This window comes from Dermacentor andersoni, chromosome 11 (genome assembly GCF_023375885.2).
Source record: "Dermacentor andersoni chromosome 11, qqDerAnde1_hic_scaffold, whole genome shotgun sequence".
Classification (NCBI taxonomy): domain Eukaryota; kingdom Metazoa; phylum Arthropoda; class Arachnida; order Ixodida; family Ixodidae; genus Dermacentor; species Dermacentor andersoni.
In genome coordinates this window covers 86495877-86513505 of record NC_092824.1, presented here as the reverse complement: position 1 = coordinate 86513505, position 17629 = coordinate 86495877, and the positions used below count along the sequence as shown (strand labels likewise).

Sequence of the window (17629 nt, the reverse complement as noted above, 5' to 3'; positions counted from 1 at the left end):
GAGCTGGGAGCTCAGGAACTATCCATTTACCCATTTTTTTCCGTGCATCAATTAGCGTCGATTTTGTTTCGAAGACTAGAAACAAGCTTGGCCATCTTCTGCATCACTCCTTGACAAGGTTGCTAAATTTGGCAACTTAAGTCCACTCTGCCGTAAAGGTTACCTGCTCTATTTTCGCTTACCAAATGGCAAAATCTTTCTGAAAAATGTGCTGTTGACTGCTCTTGGCTGACCTCGGTTTCTCCAGCCACCAAAATATATCTTGTCGCCCTTCACGCTAAAGTACCTGTCACGCAGCTGGACCATCTTGGTTTTGTTTTTAACAGTGGCTCCAATGTCAGCAACTCAGTTTCCCACTGGTACCTGTTCTGAGCTGAAACTTGCCAAACATGTCTTATAAGGAAAGTGAACCAGTATGTAATCAACCACTGCACTGGTTAAACAGTTGCAGCAACAGCCGGTAAAAGCACTCGTATCAATGACCTATGTTTGCATTTGGACAAATCAACAAGAAAGTACAAACGCCTTTGATCACTGCTGTCTGTTCATCAGATTGCCAGCGTTCTTGGACACACTGCGACATTTAGCCTCTGTAAAGAGCTCAAAGAAAGCAGACTTGCAGCTGTGACTCTTGGCCATTGATTACATTTACAAAAGAAAAGAATGCAAGTAACCTATAATTAGGTCCACTGTACCCCCTCTTGTACGAGTACAACACTTAGCAATAGAAACTGTACGAAATTCCACCTTAAGCAGACTAACATCAGTTGCCAAAGATCATTAACTACTGGGTATATGAGTGACATGCAGGAATTGAAACACACAGAACTACAGCTCCGCAGCAAGCCCAGTTGGCATACTCATATATTATGTTTCATGTCAAGGCATGCCAGGAACGCTAAGCCTGCCTTCCAGTCGTAACTGACGTTAGGGTTGTGGAAGTACACAACAGACAAGTGAAAGTTGTACTTGTACATGAAGAAGCTATAGCGCAAAGAAATTTCCATGCGGCATGGCAGAGATCCTAACATTTCTGAGAGCTCTAAAAAAAAATGTGCAGAAGAAAACACACTATCCACGTAGCATGAATGGCTGACAATCTTCCAAGATGCCAGATGGTGTGCATTCAAGATAACTTTCAATGATGTCCCAACACCAGAGTCGACAGTGTGCAATGCAAGATGATCGTCGTATGCACAAAATAGTTAAGTACAATACCCACTTTATCACTGTCACACGCTACTGCACCTACGCACTTGGCTACAACTACTTTCAGAAACTGCAATAAGAGAGCTTGAACTACTGCTATTCTTGACAGAAGCTACATTTATTTTTATTTTGGTAAATACAATTCTAAAACATGCTACTATCAGGGAAACTTGCAATGCACCAAACACCTAAGTAGCTCTTCTGACTTTGCAATGTAAGGCTAGTGTACGCTACAAAGGGTTCCACAGTGCTGACGTCGACAACGATCTGTCAATGACTCATACACTGCACAACCCAAGGATGTTACAGCTGTTTCTTCACAACCTTACCAGACTAATGCCAGGTCATACGTACACTAATCCGTTCAAAGAAAGGGAACTGCTAATCTTGCTTCAATAATCCAGAGTGCTTTCTAAATAAAGGAGGGCTCCTATTCAAGGCTGAGTCTTCAAAGGCATATAGTTGCTCTTCGAGGAAACCGAAGTTCACGAGAAATTTTCAGAGTACGGCACGCTCTAACATATGGGCACATTGCGTGGCAGGCTCTTGGAAAAACAACTCTGTAAAGTGCGATCACATAATGACGTTTCCGGTGACAGTCGCTGGCGGTGTCATCTGTACCGAATATGCGGCCGCAGCACTGCGTTCTAGGTCACTACACCTTCAACAGGTTGCAACATTACCTTGTAAGGGCTCTACGAGAATTAAAGCAGATCGGCTCACCGTCGATGAAATGCGCTAAGCGTAGTAGCTCAAGCCGCAGGTGACGCGCTAAGTTCAGGAGCTCAAGCCACAGACGACGCGATAAGTCCTGGGAATCGGACCACAGACGACGCGTTAAGTCTAGCGACTGAAACCACACATGGCGCGCAAAGTGCAGGAACTCAAACCACAGACGCTGCGCGAGGTCCTGGGAGTCGAACCAGAGGTGATGAGCGCAGCTGGCAGACTCGAACCACAGATGATGCGCTAAGTTGAGGAAATCGAACCACAGGCGATGCGTCAGGTCCCGGGATTCAAACCAAAGGTGATGCGCGAAGTCCTGGGACTCGAACCAGAAGTTATGCGCTGCTAAGCTCAGGAACTCGAACCACAGAGACATTCGGGCAGATGCGTCAAGTCGGGCAACTTGCTTCTCGGTTTGTTCCGAGCGGTAGTTAACTTTGCCGTAACCAGGGGCAAGGCGTGTGATCTCCTAAAGACTCGTGTATGTGTTACGCGACGCGTAGAGATGTTTACGCAAAGCCACGGGATCGGCGAGAAAGAAACCCGACACTCTGTGCAGGCCGGCGACAACGCGGACAACACACAAAACAAAGGAGACTTCGGATCAGGGCACGCTGGTATTGTGTGACCCGCAAAGTGATCTGTTCACGCTGCAGGCCGCCAACGATCGCTTGCGGCTGCACAGCAAGGCGCGTAGACGTTGGAGAAAATCGCTTTCCATGCGTGACAGCCACTTGGGACCGGTGGCTAAATCCACCGAACAATGACGGGCTGACTCATCGAAACGCCGTGCGATACTCGGGAAATACAAAAGCAAACTCGACGACAAGTCGCCTTTCTTTCGGTGCGGAGAACCGGGCATGGACGGGATGCGAGCAGCAAAGGCAGAGTGCGCACGCAAAGCACACGCCGCGGCGGAATAATAAAGCTGTTGGCGAGCGAAGAAATAATGGCTCATCCTTCAGGAAACTCACATGTGCGGCGGCTGCAGCGAAGCTGCTAGCAATCCTTGGACAGCGCTGTCGTTAAAAACAAAGCCCAGCGCGACCGACCGGACTGCTGCCTTGCGTCCCCGCAGCCAGCAAGCAGCAGCTCCCCCGTTTCCAACGGAGACCGCGGAGACAGCTGGTGGTCACGTGGTGCCGCCGCCGTCTCGCATTTGCGAGGATCCCTCCGACTCAGGCAGGGTCAGGCAATACGCGCCATTTTCCGTCGCTTCGCGCTGCAGCTACGCGTATTTGCGCTTGCTTCCTCGCGTACTTTGACGTTGATATCAACATTTGAAAAAGGTTGCTTCATAAGCAAGCTCCCGAGCCTAAATACGTATGTTCTCAGTGAGCTTAGGCCTATGTACAAGCGGCAGTACAAGCGTCATATAAATTAAATAAAACTTTTCATTGAAATGTACAAGACAAAGATATTGAGATTTTCTCAATATAGAACGGTCAAAACTGCGCAGTGCGCGCTCGCAACGTCTAATCTCGCAAGACTGAGGTACAATACCAGCCTTAATTAATAACAGCTCCACGCTGCCCTACGTTCCCTGTAAAGAAGCAACCATGCGCGCATCGACCAGCTTTCGGCGGTTGTCCGTGCTCTGCACAAAATAAGTTATCCCGGTGAGGATGTCGTCTGCTCAACTTTTCCTTTCGTCCTCTCGTTGGGTGTAGTGGGAGGCCGGGTCAACAGATTATACTGCAATCATTATCATTCGCGAATGATCTTCCGGCACTTCCTTTTATCTCGCAGCGCAGATAACGCGTCCAACAGGCGGGGATAACAAATAGAGCCGCCGGACTGCGCGGCGCGGGTAAGCAAAGAAGTAAAACGAAGAGCGGTGTACAAGATGGACGACACCGCGTGCGGCGACCGAGCTGGAACGACGCCAAATGAAGGGGGAAAAAAACGAGGACGCCGTAATGGTTCACGCGCGATTTCCTATTTCAGGTTTGTTTCTCCATTCATTTCGATCAGTTGGCCCGCGCTGTTACGGAACGCCGCAGAGCACGTCCCCGATGGCCGCTTGCTCAGCTGCGGTGCGATTTGGTTTCGCGCCTGAGGCAAGTTTCTCTCGTCGTCGTTTTATCGACCGAGGGAAAGTTGAAGAAGGCCAGATACTGGCTCTGAGTCACAACAGCGAGGCGTAAACAAGGGAGTGAGAGTCAGTCTGCTCGGGTCCGAGTCACACGACGTCCGGCTTGTGACGTCACGCGTCGAAACGCCGCAGTGAACAATATCGGAGCGTGCACATATTATAACGGGCGCGAAACAAAGAAACGGCGAAATGTTATCGGATAAGTGGGGTTCATTTCATCCGAAATAGAGCTTTCACTCTCGCATATCGTCACACCGTTTATTTTACTTTCTTTTTGTCTTTTCACTGTTTTGGGATTTTGTCGCAAAATATCCTGACATTTTGATGGGCGCGTCTACGGCGTTTCAAATGAAATTCTCATAAAAATGACAATATTTAGTTCTGGGGGCTTCCGTGAGTGATTCGCAAGCCGCAGTAAGTGCAATAACACCATTACCATTCTTTTCTTGAGTTCTTGTCGCTGACGGCCAGCTGCTTTCTTTGAAATAAAGCTTGGTGAGTGTTATAATAGGTTAACAGTGGCATAATAGCTATAACAGTGGTTTTACAGTACGTGATTAGTTAGTGTAAAATAGGAATACTGAACCGACGCGTAGGTACGTCATTTAAATTGAAGCAAGTTTCACGCGTCCCTTCCGATTAAAAAATAGAAGCCCGGCTGCCTGTCCAAATCTTGCAACCGGCCACTTTGGAAAAGATTCCGGCAAAACAAAGCAAACAAACTTTGGATTCAGGCAAAGCAAAGCGGCAATAGATTTTGGTTGAGCTTGCGTAAGTTTTCACCGCTCGAGGATGGTACGACCATTTCTCCGTTAAAGTATAGTGTGACAGTATTTGGCTTCATAATCTGAAAATGTATGACTATAATTCCGGATATATGTGCTCAAAAGTGAAGATACAGTGCGATGGGATATTTATTGTCGGAGATTGAGAAGGCGATATGATTGGCCAACGCACAGCCGGAGTTCAACAACTTCGACTTCGATATTAGTGCGCTGACTGCCATCAATGACGGTTGGCCGGTTGTTCCTAAATGAAATGGCACAACCCACTACTGGGAATAGACCAAGAATACGGTGGTAGTATGTATGAATGAAAACAATTAATTTGCAAAGTTAAAGCGAAGGTATTAAAGGGATATTGCAAAGGTGAACATTCGACAGATAAGACTGGGAAAGAGGCAGGTCCGGCTTCGAAACGCTGGGTGCCTTCAAATTAACATACTTTGGATCGAGCCGAACTTAGTTCCATTTTATTCAGCGGTATTACTAGTACACATCGGCAAGCAAACATAACGATCAGGAACATGGTGCCCTAGACTACGATATTGCGAATTTCGCGAAATGGCTACTGACGATTAAATTCCCCCAGACAACAGACGCAAGAGATGCCAATAAAAGTGCACTCGAACACCTGTACAACGAAATGACCGGTATAACGAAGGAGTAATTATGTCCCGTTTATATAGTGAGTGGTGTGGTGCGGGACCTTAACAACAAAGTCACCTGTATAACGAAGGATTTCGGAGGCCCCAAGCAAAGGCGTTCGACTGTATTAGTTATTGATAAAGATAAATAATCAAACAAAAAAGTAATAAGATGAGCATTCTCAGAATATTCTCTCCTCCGAGGCCTCTGCATTGGGCTTAAAGCGCAAGGACACCTGCGTGGTCATTTGCAAATGCATATGTGGCACAATGAGAATAATACATCGTATAGGCACGAGTTTCGAATATTCGGTGTTACTTTTTTTGTGTGTGTTCACGAGGGTATAGAGGGGGATTTAAAAGCGCAGCCTCCCTTCCCAAGAATATGACCCTTGAAGAAAGCCGAGCGCTAGGCTGGGGGTCCACTTGTGCCCATTTTTTGACGAGCTCGGCGGCTGTGGGAACCGAAGCCACGACCTCCGTCTACCTCTAGGCCACGGCTGCGGTAAAATACACCGTATCAGAAGTGATCGCGATACACGCATATTTGCTGCCCTTTTCTAATCAAACGGTTAAAAAAAAGAAGAAAATTACTGTTTAATGTTAATCTATTTCAATATTATTTGTTCAGCTTCCACCTTATCTTTAGTCCGCTTCTTCACTTAACCACCGGCTTCTAGAGGATCTTTATCGTGGGCTGATGTCCAGCCTTCTTTTGTTCTTCAAGACTGGCAGCGCTGAGGCAGTCTATTTGTCTCGTCTTCGCCTAAGCGGAATCTTCTTGCTCGCAAAATTTACTAACTATGACTCGACATTTAAAAGAGTTGAATGCTGGGCTAGTTGGTATTTTGACGTGAGAACCATCTTGAAGTATAGCTCAACGGAACGGCACAAGGAAGACGAACACGCGCCTGTGTTCATCCTCCGTTCTGTTGTGCCGTCCCGTTGCGCTACGTTTCAAGACTCGACGTTTGTTGCTATTTTTCTGCTGCCGCCAAAAGTTGGCCGTGGAATGTCATTCGAGAGCCAACAAAAGGGAGGGGGGCGCAGCAGGGAAAGCTCCCCGTAAGCGAGCTTGTAGCCGAAAATTTTGCCCGATCAGCTGCAGCTCCGCACTCAGCTACCACGTTGGCTTCGAGCTCCTTCGCGAAGCCGGGGCAGGGGTGTGTGTCGCGTAAGCTTCAAAGATGTAACCCAGCTATGAATGCAGCACAAATCGCCGACGAGTACAGCAACGCCTCCTAGACAGCAGGCCTATGCACTCTGCTTTATGACGTCATGCTATACTTGGACCGCAATTTCCACTGCCCTGCGCGACGAAAGCGGTGACGTCAAAATCGCCTCGGCTTACTCGGGAGCATCCCCATTCTTCTATGGCAGTCGGGCAAGGTGGCATGACGTCATGGGTCGAAGTGGGCAGGCCTTGTGCTATCTAGGAGGAGTTGGTACAGCACGCAACTCTAGAGGATGTTTGAGTACCGTCTGTTTCCTTTCGACCGCTAGGCTAGTGAGAGTCGCTGGCCACGTGTTCACTGAAACAAGCGTTCAGCTGGCACTCCACATTGGTGGGCGTGGGCACGAAATATTTTGGAATCGCAAAAAAAAAAAAAAATGTGTAAGTGGAGTATCTTCGACGTTCGCTCGGCCGGACGTGTTAGTAAACACGAACTCAACGATCGGTTTTTCAGCCCGACAAGTCAAATCAACTCGACCCACCTTTGTAGGGTTCTTGTGAGAGCAGCTAAGACAAATGACGTCTCCAAAAGTACGTTTCCTGTTTCGAATTAAGCGGTTCCGTAGTTTAAATACGGAAAACTCTCGTTATAACGAGATCGCTTTATTCGAAGTTTTTCACGTTCTCGCGTTACTGTGAAACTCCTTTAGCTCCTCCATAGCGAACGAAATATTACTTATGACAAAGCCGGTTTCCTGTCCCGATGACTTTGTTACAGATAGGGTTCACTGTATGTCAGCCATGGGTCGTCTTCCTTCCTCCAAGACTGACCGTACTTCTGAAGCTGCAGGCTTTTATAAACTGCTGTAGGCACTTATAAATACCATTGGCGAAAACATGGGCTTATTGGGATTCCATTTCGGATATCCTTTCTTTGTGTGGCTGCAGCTTTGAAGTTTGGACGCCAGCTTTGCTTTTGTTTTTATTGTTTTTCTGAGCTTTGATGAACCTGTGCGCTTGGCATTATGGTGTACTTCTTTCTTTAGTTTTTTTCTTTAGGTTCGGTCTTGTATTCTTTGTGCTGTTTTATTTGCGCTGCGCGATGGCTTCACCAAACCACGATGTGTCAGCCCGTACGAAGGCTCTGCCGCTATATTTAATAAGATAACGTCACGCAACAGGAGTCAGACACACGTATAGCTACGCTATAATGAAGGAGATTACGCGGATAAACGTTACACGATCTTCGTTCAGGACGCTCGGGAGCCTCTACGCTCATAACGAGCTCGACGAGATAATCTCGAGCTCGCGCCAGCGCTGGGGAGCCGAGTTAATTTAACGTCCAGAAGACAATCCGGAGAGCAGACGACGCAAAAAGAGAGAGAGAGACAGACAGACAGACGACGGAAGCGCATACGCGTCGCAAGGTGATCTGCGAGCGGAAGTGACGTCAGTCCTCGACGCGCGCAGTGCAGGCCTTGCTCCGAACCACGTATGTGCGAGCCAAACATATCCCCGGTTTAATGTGCGACAGTGTAAATTGCTCCCAGCGACCTCCGGCCAGGGATGATCCTATGCGGCGTACTCGTGTGCGCGCAGCAGATTCGCTCCAGTTGTACGTAATGGGAGCGCCGTTCCAGCGCGTTGGCTTCTCTAATTTGTCTCGTGGCGCCCCCTCCGCCGCGCCACAGGAAGTTGTGCAATCTGCGCTACTGCTGCGCAGAGATCGCAGAGATAGACTAGCACGTGTACTGGCAAGGCAGGGTTACGCAAGAAAAAAAGTGGGGGGAAACAGTAAACAAGCCCGCTAATGGAACGCTGAGTATAGGGATATGAGCTTGACTGTGGTTATAAAGAGATTAGAGAGCCCGGAGCAGTTGTTATCAGGAGACTACATTGCAAAGCTGTAAAAAGGAAAGAAAAAACATCTTGCCTGAATAGCTTGTTCTTTTTTTTTTTTTCTGCGACAACAGTTTATGGAGGCACGAAATGAGTTTGCGCGGTGCAGTTGGTAAGCGTTCGCAACAGCTCTGCCTCGGCGTTGAAACACACGTGACGACAGAAGCCAACCTTTACGTTGTCCGAAGTCCAAGTATGTATATACAGGCTAACGGGCATCAGCGGCGAGCGACTTGCTTATGCTTCCGTATATTGTTGCACATGGTTGTCGCAAGTTTTGCAGGAACAGACGGAATAAGGCAGGTAGAAAAAACAGATTGTCATATTGTTCGCAGCGTTTCCGTAGATAGTATGCGGTAAAAGAAAGGAAAACAAGAAACACGGTAATGAGAAGGTGTACACTGAACAATATCCCTAAAGGATGAGCACCGGGATAAAATTGCACAGCATTTCATAGGCAGCGGAGTATGTCGCAAATATTTGGCAGAGTTGGAGCATGATTTCTGAAATATTCGAGGAAATTGAAAATATTGTAGAAATGGAACAACGTCCGCATGATTCATAGCACCGGAAAAAACTTGCCCTTAGCTGTCGGAATAAATTATTGGAGTGTGGTGTGTGTGTGTGTGGGGGGGGGGGGGGGGGGTCCTTTTTCTCTGGTGTTGTTTTCTATTTAGCCTGGGTTCCGCGAAATCGACAATCACAAGTCACATCAGGCTGTTGAAGTTGCATTATTTCGAAAGCTGCAGCTACGCAAGAGGCGATGACTCAACATTCAAAGCATAATTCTCCCGGTATAGGATCTCACTCGATGCTTGGGAGATCGTTTCGCATATTCAACAAAGACGCTTATATAATTTGTCAGTCTTTGTTTCATTTCTTCCTTTTTTTTTTCTTTTCCACTGCGTGCTGCATGCAAACAACGCTTTTCAGCGCGAAGGTAACAAATGTAGTCGTTGACAAAAGTCCGAAAGCTGCAGCACGAACGAGAAAAAAAGAAAAGAACAGAAACTGATCATGTTGCGAGGATGTGACGTCTGCACCACACAATTTTCATGCCTTCGACCCTTGATGCGCAGTCTATTTTCGTATCGAATGTTGGAAAGCAAAAATACAAGCGATGTACAATACAGGAACGCAGGAAAAAGATGCCTCTCCTAGTTGAACCACCAGTTAGTCGGCGGTCAAATTTGGCATCGAGCTCGCATTTTGCGGTGAGTTATATTTGATGTCATGCTCAGGAGCGGTACCCTGTGTCGCCTGAATGAATAGAATTAATTATGCGTTGTCTGCGGCAGCGTCAGACCAAAATGCAGATTTTCCCGACAGGAAAGCACGGTGGTGCCACCTGTAGTCGAGAAAGCGAAACGCCCGCCCTCCAACTAGCCTTAGCCATGTCGTGTATCTCTGGCAGCGTTTACTACGCCCTTAGTGATAGGGATCGACTCTAAAGAGAAGGAAGACATTCGTTAGGACTGATAAAGCGTTCTTTAAATCGTATGGTTTCGTTACTATCGCGGTAAGATATTTATTACTAGAAAAAAATTAATCGAGGACTAACCTTCATCTTTTTTTTAAATTTCGCGCTAAAGAACGAGCGCAGGTACGTCAGTGCGTACGTCACGTATTTCGAAAGTGTGTTTTTCTGTTATTTTATTTCGGGCCACTGTGGCGCAGCGGACATATTTTCGAAACTCTCCAAGTGCGGTCTCTCATTCCCATTGAATACGATGTAGTTCATCTTCACCGATAAAAAAATTATAGAGTTTTAGCTGAGGGGGTCGCAAGCCGCACCCAATTAAGGATTGGAAGACGCGAACTACGTTGTGGGCCACGTCCGCTCTTTTGTGCTCGCTTTGGGTTCCTTCGCATGCCCGGCAGTTTCCCTCCCCCAACGCTTGGATGCGGATTGCGTCGCCCCCCCCCCTTCCCCACTTAAGCTAAAACTCCCCATAAACTAGGCCCAAGCACAATGCATGACCTCAAAAATACATGACGTCACGGCGAACTGCTGCGAGAGCTTTGAGGCGGCGTCGTCGCCGCCTGATTGCACAGATTTCAAGACGGAAACTGTCGTCGACTTCAACTTCCGTCGGCTCAGTGGCAGTTCAATGTGCCCGTTTAAATGGGGCGTGAAACTTCTCGTGAAATTGGCCTACACTGACGTCATCGTGAGCATTTTGAAAATGAGAGTTTATTTCTTTTCAACGAAAAGAGGGCGCCAAGACAAAAGGCAAGAGCCTGACAAGGTCCTGGTCACCCGTAGAACAGCTGGCACTGTGCACGTTCACTTCACAACAAATTCACAATGAATTTCTCAAGTCTTGTAAATAAAGTCTTGTAACTTTAATCGCTTTGTTCGCAGTGAACGGCCGCCAGGCGAAACAGCAGCTACATCACTGCAGCCGCAGAGACATGTGAGTAGCGACCACAGATTAGTATGAATGAATGAATGAATGAATGAATGAATGAATGAAAGGTCTTGGGCCTCTTTCGGGAAGAGACAAGAGGTAATATAGTGATGGCACTCTGCATCTAAATGCCATTAAATATTACGCTCCTTAAGAAGTGCAAATACCTTAATTGTTTTTTTCCTCGCGGGGGATGTATAGTTACTAAGCCGAAATTCATTCATCGACGACCACCATGAAGAAGAATATATGTGAAAAATAAACGGAGATACAAATAAACAATCAATCAATCAAACAAACAACAAACCAAACTTGCGGCGCACTGCGCGGAAGGTCATCACAAGGACACTGCATTTACGCCTCTGTCGAGCCAAAATATAATACAACCGCATAGCAAGGATGAAATGTGCGTAGCAACCGCGTGGCTCTTCGACAGCGCATTGTTCAACGTCTGTACAGGGAAAAAAATATGCTGCACAGAACACCGGCACAATGACGTTTTCGCTTGGCTCCCTCCATGGGACGCAATTGTAAACGACAGCTTCCAGCCCGATGTGCTAGATTTACGAGGCTCCTGTAGTTAACCGCAGGTGGTGATTCATCGGCGCCTTTGTTAACCGTGCGTTATCATTCGGCTCTTGTGCTGGGCAAGCTATGACGTGGAATAGACACACAGAGAGAGATCCTGCAGTGACTATTTGACTCGTGAGGCAGCCGAATATATGAAAAAAAAAAAAGGCAGTCATCGTTCAGTCAAAATCTCACGTCAACGCTTCTGCTGTACCCATGTGTGCATGCACGGGCTATATATATATATAGAATACAGTCGAGCCCATTAATTAGACACCGGTTGATTCGACTTTCGCTTAATTCGAACGTACAGGAAAGTGTCGTTAAAAAACCATTAATCGCAATGGAAGCAAGAAATATCGCTTAGCTCGAATCCGAAAGCATGCCACATCGGCTCATTCGACCTCTAGCGGCGTCACCTCGTGAGGTGCATGTGGTAAGAAAACTTGAGAAAGCGCAAGAAATTCAGCAGACGACAGTAGCGCTTCCCTAGGCGTGAACCTGTTTTATTTTTACCTTTTTAGTGGCCGACGCTCTTTCCAACTGTGAAGTCGTCCTTCCCCGCTTGTCTCTTGTCGTGCCACGCTGAGGCAAAGTTTAAGCTTGTCGGCGCTCTTCGCCGTGTGCTGGTAGAGTTGTGGTCAAGAGCAAGAAGGCACTTCAAACAGTGGAAACATTTTTGAATTTGTTCATTTGGCGTCGTTTGTTCATTCGACCGTTCGGACAATTCGGCAATTCGGATAATTCGACCAAATCGTGCGGCCCCGCGAGGGGTAGAGTTGACGGAAGTCGACTTTACACGAATATGTCGAGCCTGTCGGCAAATTCGTACGAAAACTAAAAACAAAACAAACAAACTATTAAATACAGCAAAATAACGGTTCCGAAGGACCAGAATAAAGTTTTACCGTGCCGTACCATACGACAGAATGCGACAGGGTCGGATAGTTCGAGTGCCAAAAAAAAAAAAGAAAAGAACAAACCATGGCAAAGGTTTCGGTTCAGCAAGGCACGAGCGAATAACAACGTTATACCAATTTTCTTTTTACGCGCAAGCTATATATAGAGAGCTTTAATTGAGGCTGTTAGCGTGTCTGTGACGTACGTCGTGTAGCAAAAGCTGAGAGCTGTCAAGCTCCAAACGGATCGGGCAGGCATTTACAGGCGTTCGCACACAGACACGTTCGCCAAGCCAACTATACTGCAGAATCTGCATGTGGAGGGCCTCCACGCTCTCGTTTGAATAAACAACTATGCCACGTGCACGACATTAGCTTCGTGAGGAAAAAAAGAGAACGCGAGAGCAGGTTTCCCCCCCCCCCCTTTATACTGTGTGCCAGCTAACACTTTATGACGGTAGAAGGATCAACACTTGGGCGTGTTGGTACTGGTTGAACACCTTGAAGGGGCAGCGCAATATAGGGGCAGCGCCTTCTGTCTTCGTCATATTACGCTGCCCCTTCAAGATGATCTTTATGACGGTATTTCGACAATACACCGCTTTCGGAATTTGTTCAGTTTACCCAGCACGACTCCCTTCTTGACGTAATAGTTCTGCGGAGACCCGTAAGGTGGAGAGAAGTAATCAACTAAGGGAAAATGAGACATCCACTACACACAATGAGACACCCAGGCTTGACGCCTGGTTAGCTCAGATGGTAGAGTGGCTGCCCCGGAGAGGCGGTGGTCCCGCTATTCGAGTCCCGGACCAGGACGAATTTTTCTTCAACCTCGAGGCTTTTCTTTCGAGGAACCCGTATGGGTTTCTGTTGTAGGAATTGCTACGATTGGGTGGGTGTCTCATTTTCCCTTTATTAATGACTCCCTTCTTGATCGGCCCATGTAGCAAGGAAACAGGTTTTAATGGCGTATACGAAAGAGGAAATGTTATTTGAGCTGTATTAGTAAATTACCATTTTAACGATGTCAAAAAGGCTGCTGTAATACCGTGAGACGAGGCTTGGTCAACAAAAAAAAAAAAAAAAAAAAATGGACGGCGACACCGCTTTGAACTTCCAGCTAGATTTTGACGCCGTCTGCCCGGGCTTCGTTAATGTATTATTATTATTATTATTATTATTATTATTATTATTATTATTGTTGTTGTTGTTGTTGTCGTTGTCGATAAATATCGAATGCATTGCATCCTATGAAAACAGCCAAAGACTGAACTTGGCAGCAAGTTTCGAGAACTGCTGCTGCACCGTCACGGCCAAAATACGATTAAATAACTTGAAATCCGTGACGTCACACTGACGTCTCTGCAGTGTATACGGTTGCGGAACGGAATAGGAAAAAAAAAAAAAAAGGAAGTGAACATTAACCTTCATTTTTCTATTCTGATAATCAACATATTACCCGCGAAATTAGACAGTTTTCGCATGGCGTTATACCCTCTTCGATACCGGCTGCGCATGCGCGAATCTCGCAGGGCTCCGGTAAGACTACTGGACGGTTACAGTCGGTTAGCTTGATTGCACTAGGATGCCCGCTTCGATCCTGATTCGACTGTGCTGCTAATAGCTCTCGACGTCGCGACCGCAAGAAATAAACGATAAAATAAGTCATCGCTTATAGTCTCATATGATGTTGAGGATCAAGTGTAAACGTTATATTGTCTTTAACATTCAGATTCATCTGAACAGTGTACAATCTGAACAGTGTACAATCTGAACAGTAGAAAATTACTGCATTTTACCGGTGCTAACGTACGGGGCACAAACGCGGAGGTTAACAAAGAAGCTCGAGGACAGAACGGGTACCTAACGTAGGGCAGCGCAGTTGACGGAAAAAAAAAAAAAAAAAACAAGAAAAGAAAAAGAAAACTAGCAAGGGTGATGAAATTAGAAAATGTGCGAACGCAAGTTGGAATCAGTTGGAGATCGCAGTGAGAGGCCTGCGCCCTGCAGTGGACGTAAAAAATAGGCTCATGAAGGTGATGATTGAGATCCACTGTTTGTTTTGACGGCATGGAGGCGGAAATGTGTGTCGGTTTCCATTTAACAGATGGCGCCATATGGCTGTATCTTTATTCACTTATCATTGTTATTATGGCTAGAACGTCACCAACAAATCCGCCCGCTGCAAAGGGAAAAAGAACCATGCCATCATCGTTATGATCCGCATCAGCAGCGTTGCTTAACGCTAATTGCTGGCAGTTGCCGCCCGTATGTGTGCAAAACTGCATGGGCGAGTCGGTTGATGTATTCATAGTAAAAGCAGCGCGAAAAAATAACGGCAATTCGCAAGACATAGAAGTACACAGGACAGGCGCCTGTCCTGTGTCCGCTGTCCGCGCCTTTCCTGTGTAGTTCTCTGTCTTGTTGTCGCCTTGCCTCTTGCGCTGCTTTTACTTTGTATGTGTTTTGCGTTGCTATCCTCGTCTTCTTCTCCTTTTTTTTTTTTTCGCGCCATCCTCGTACTGGTGACCATTTACGAGCCCGTCCCCGCCGCTCATATACGAATGACAGCTACGTTTTTTGCACAAACAGCGGCCAATGACTCGCCGTATACCGAGAGAAGGATTATTTTGGGCATACTAATCGCAGTTCCCTGCCTACACGCAGTTTCGGGGCAGTAAGGTCGCTTTTAAGGATAAAAAATAAAATCGGTTCAGAAAAGGATGAACCGCATGCAACGTTAGGGCAGTATACGTATATAACGGTCAGCCATGCAGAGGTCTAGTTGGGCGCTTTAAGTAATGTTGCCTGCACAGCTCCCACCCACAACCTCGACTGACAAAGGAGAGGGCGGCCGACTACTTCTGTCAGCATCAGTTTCGGATCCTGCATTAGCGAGTTTGGACAATTATTGCGTCGAAAGGTGCATTTAAAGTGTTATTTTATTTTCTATTTATTTCAATACCCTAAAGGCCCAGATACCCTATATACTCATGGAAGGCCCGCGAAAATTGTTGCACAAGTGCTACGGATCGGCACATTTCGGCCACTGCTGGTCTTTTCTTTGTTTTTCTTTTTTTCCCTTAATTCCGACCCCCATCGGTATGCAGATCGAACCCGAGACTTCATGCCACCGCACGGCCGGTTGTGTCAATTTTCACGAAGACTGACGGCAAGATCGTGATTGAAGTACTTCCATATACCATGTCTTTCTTTCTTTTTTTTTTACAGCTACACCAAATTGTTATCAATTGCCAATTGCTGGATGAGGCAGTCATCCCTTCTATACGAGAAATAAGAATGAGTAATTGAATAATTATTGACATAATAGCACTAAACATTTTATTTACTTACTCTGCGGCACATACATCAACTTACTTGGAACGAATTCTCTGGACTACATCAGCCTTGAGATAATTTTCAAAGAGTACGACGAAATGCACTGGAGTTACTTTTGTGCTTCAATGCATAAAACAGCGTTTTCTTTAAAAAAAAAAAAAGAACTGCAACAGTCAATTTTTAGCGCAAGTTTGACGCCGCATAGCTCTTAACCGGCGCCTCAGAATCACTTCCAAGTGGATATGCTTTGGGAACTCAGTGGCTAGAATTCTTAGATCGAAATGTGTGCCGTAAGGAAATTAATTTAAAAGTTAATTTGTGTAATTCTGTTAATTATTGAATCAGGCATTTCCCTTTCTCGTAGAAATAATGTCCGCTTCACCGAGCTCAAATGTTACAACTGTGCTATCTGCAACAAGCTTTTTCTTGTCTTTTTTTTTAAATTGGTGCAGCTAAAAAAAATTTGAAAGAGCACCGTATATACAGTAACGGATGCATCCAATGCATTCAACTGTGCGTCCGGGACGAATGTTGGACGTAATCGCTTTCGAGGTTAATTTCGAAACGGACTGAAAGCAGTGAGCATTAAAATGTTTCTGTGTTTCGATCGAATACAACGCGTTCCTCAATTTGTTAATTTTGCGTTGAGACACGGATCCGCCTCCTTTCCCGAATTGTTCGGCAACACTTCCCGCACACACGCACGCCCACAGCTCCATCCCTCCCAAGCACGACCGAATGAACGTCCACGCACGGACCTTGTAGCTTCGGACACGGCAGCAGCTGCGGCAAGCAGTCGATAACCTTGGCCGCCATTCCCCTTGTCCTCGCCCTGCTCTCGTCGCTTTTTTTTTATCCTTCCGGCGCCATTGTTTTCCGAAAATCGACAATGAGCGCATGCGCACTGAATGGAAAAAATGCCCCGGGGGGGGTCCCACCTCCGTTGCCTGCCTCTCTCTCTCTCTCTTCCCCGCCATCTCTCGCGGGCCGTCGCACCTTCTCTGCCTCTCTCTCTCTCGTTCTTTCTTTCTTTCTTCTCCGCCATCTTTCGCGGCCAAAGCCCCGGTCGAGTTCACCGTACTCTCGCTCGTCTAGGTGACTACTGCAAGCGCGCGCTCAGCTTATGCCGTAAAATCCGGCGTGTAACACACGATGCCTTTTGCAAAGGCTGCAGAGAGTTACACCGGCGTCACACGGGGCACTTTCGATCGCGATCGAGCCCGATTGGGATCGAAGTTCTCCGTCGCGATTGGCCCCTTGGCGCAGGCTGAGGAAGGGAGCCGATCGCGATCGGGAAGTCCGGATCACTCTCGATCGCGATTGAGAGTGCGCCGAGTCAATATGTGGCACCATGTGATTAGATGCAGTCGCTATAGAAGATGCCCCTGTGCTTCAGTGCGCACGAATTGACAGTGGTGGTGTTGAAGACGACGAAAAAAGGGCGACCAGAGTTTTTAGGGGGTCAAATATTTCTTGTTCCTATTACCAAAAGAAATTTTTTTTTAGCTATAAATACATTTACTCACTTTTATTTCACCCTATATTGCGACCCGAAAATGGCTTTTTTTTGTCGGGTTTGTATTACTGGGTCATTCCATGTGAAACGCACTCAGCCAGAAACTTGACTCTCTCCTATCTCTTAAAAGAAAGAAAGAAGAATGAAAGAAAGCACTCTCGTTTTATTAGGTGGAAAGAGCTGTATTATTAAAATATTTGGGGTGAAATAAAGATTTCGTTTTCGCAATGTGCTAGGTAGGAAACCAGGTGTGAGGTAAAACATTGTCGAAAATCGTATGTGCCACGTTTTGTTGCAGGACTTGCATTCTCGCAATCCCTGCACACAAGTGTTTCCATTATTTCAGGCAGTGTTATGCCTTTACT

General features: G+C 46.6%; 1 protein-coding gene across 5 annotated transcripts in view; it reads right to left on the bottom strand.

Annotated features, from left to right (window-relative positions):
* LOC126517553 (uncharacterized) overlaps window positions 1–17629 on the bottom strand; it is a 103730-nt gene that overhangs the window by 24727 nt on the left and 61374 nt on the right. Inside the window, exon 1 of one of the 5 annotated variants that reach the window (XM_050167298.3) lies at window positions 1933–2594. The exons of 3 other annotated variants lie outside the window; for them this stretch is intronic. In XM_050167298.3, the coding sequence (XP_050023255.1) occupies window positions 1933–2311 (379 nt within the window). In that variant the 5' untranslated portion in view covers window positions 2312–2594. Of the gene's footprint in view, window positions 1–1932; window positions 2595–17629 lie in introns of those variants that run through there. One more of the 5 variants, XM_050167300.3, reaches the window with a different exon arrangement.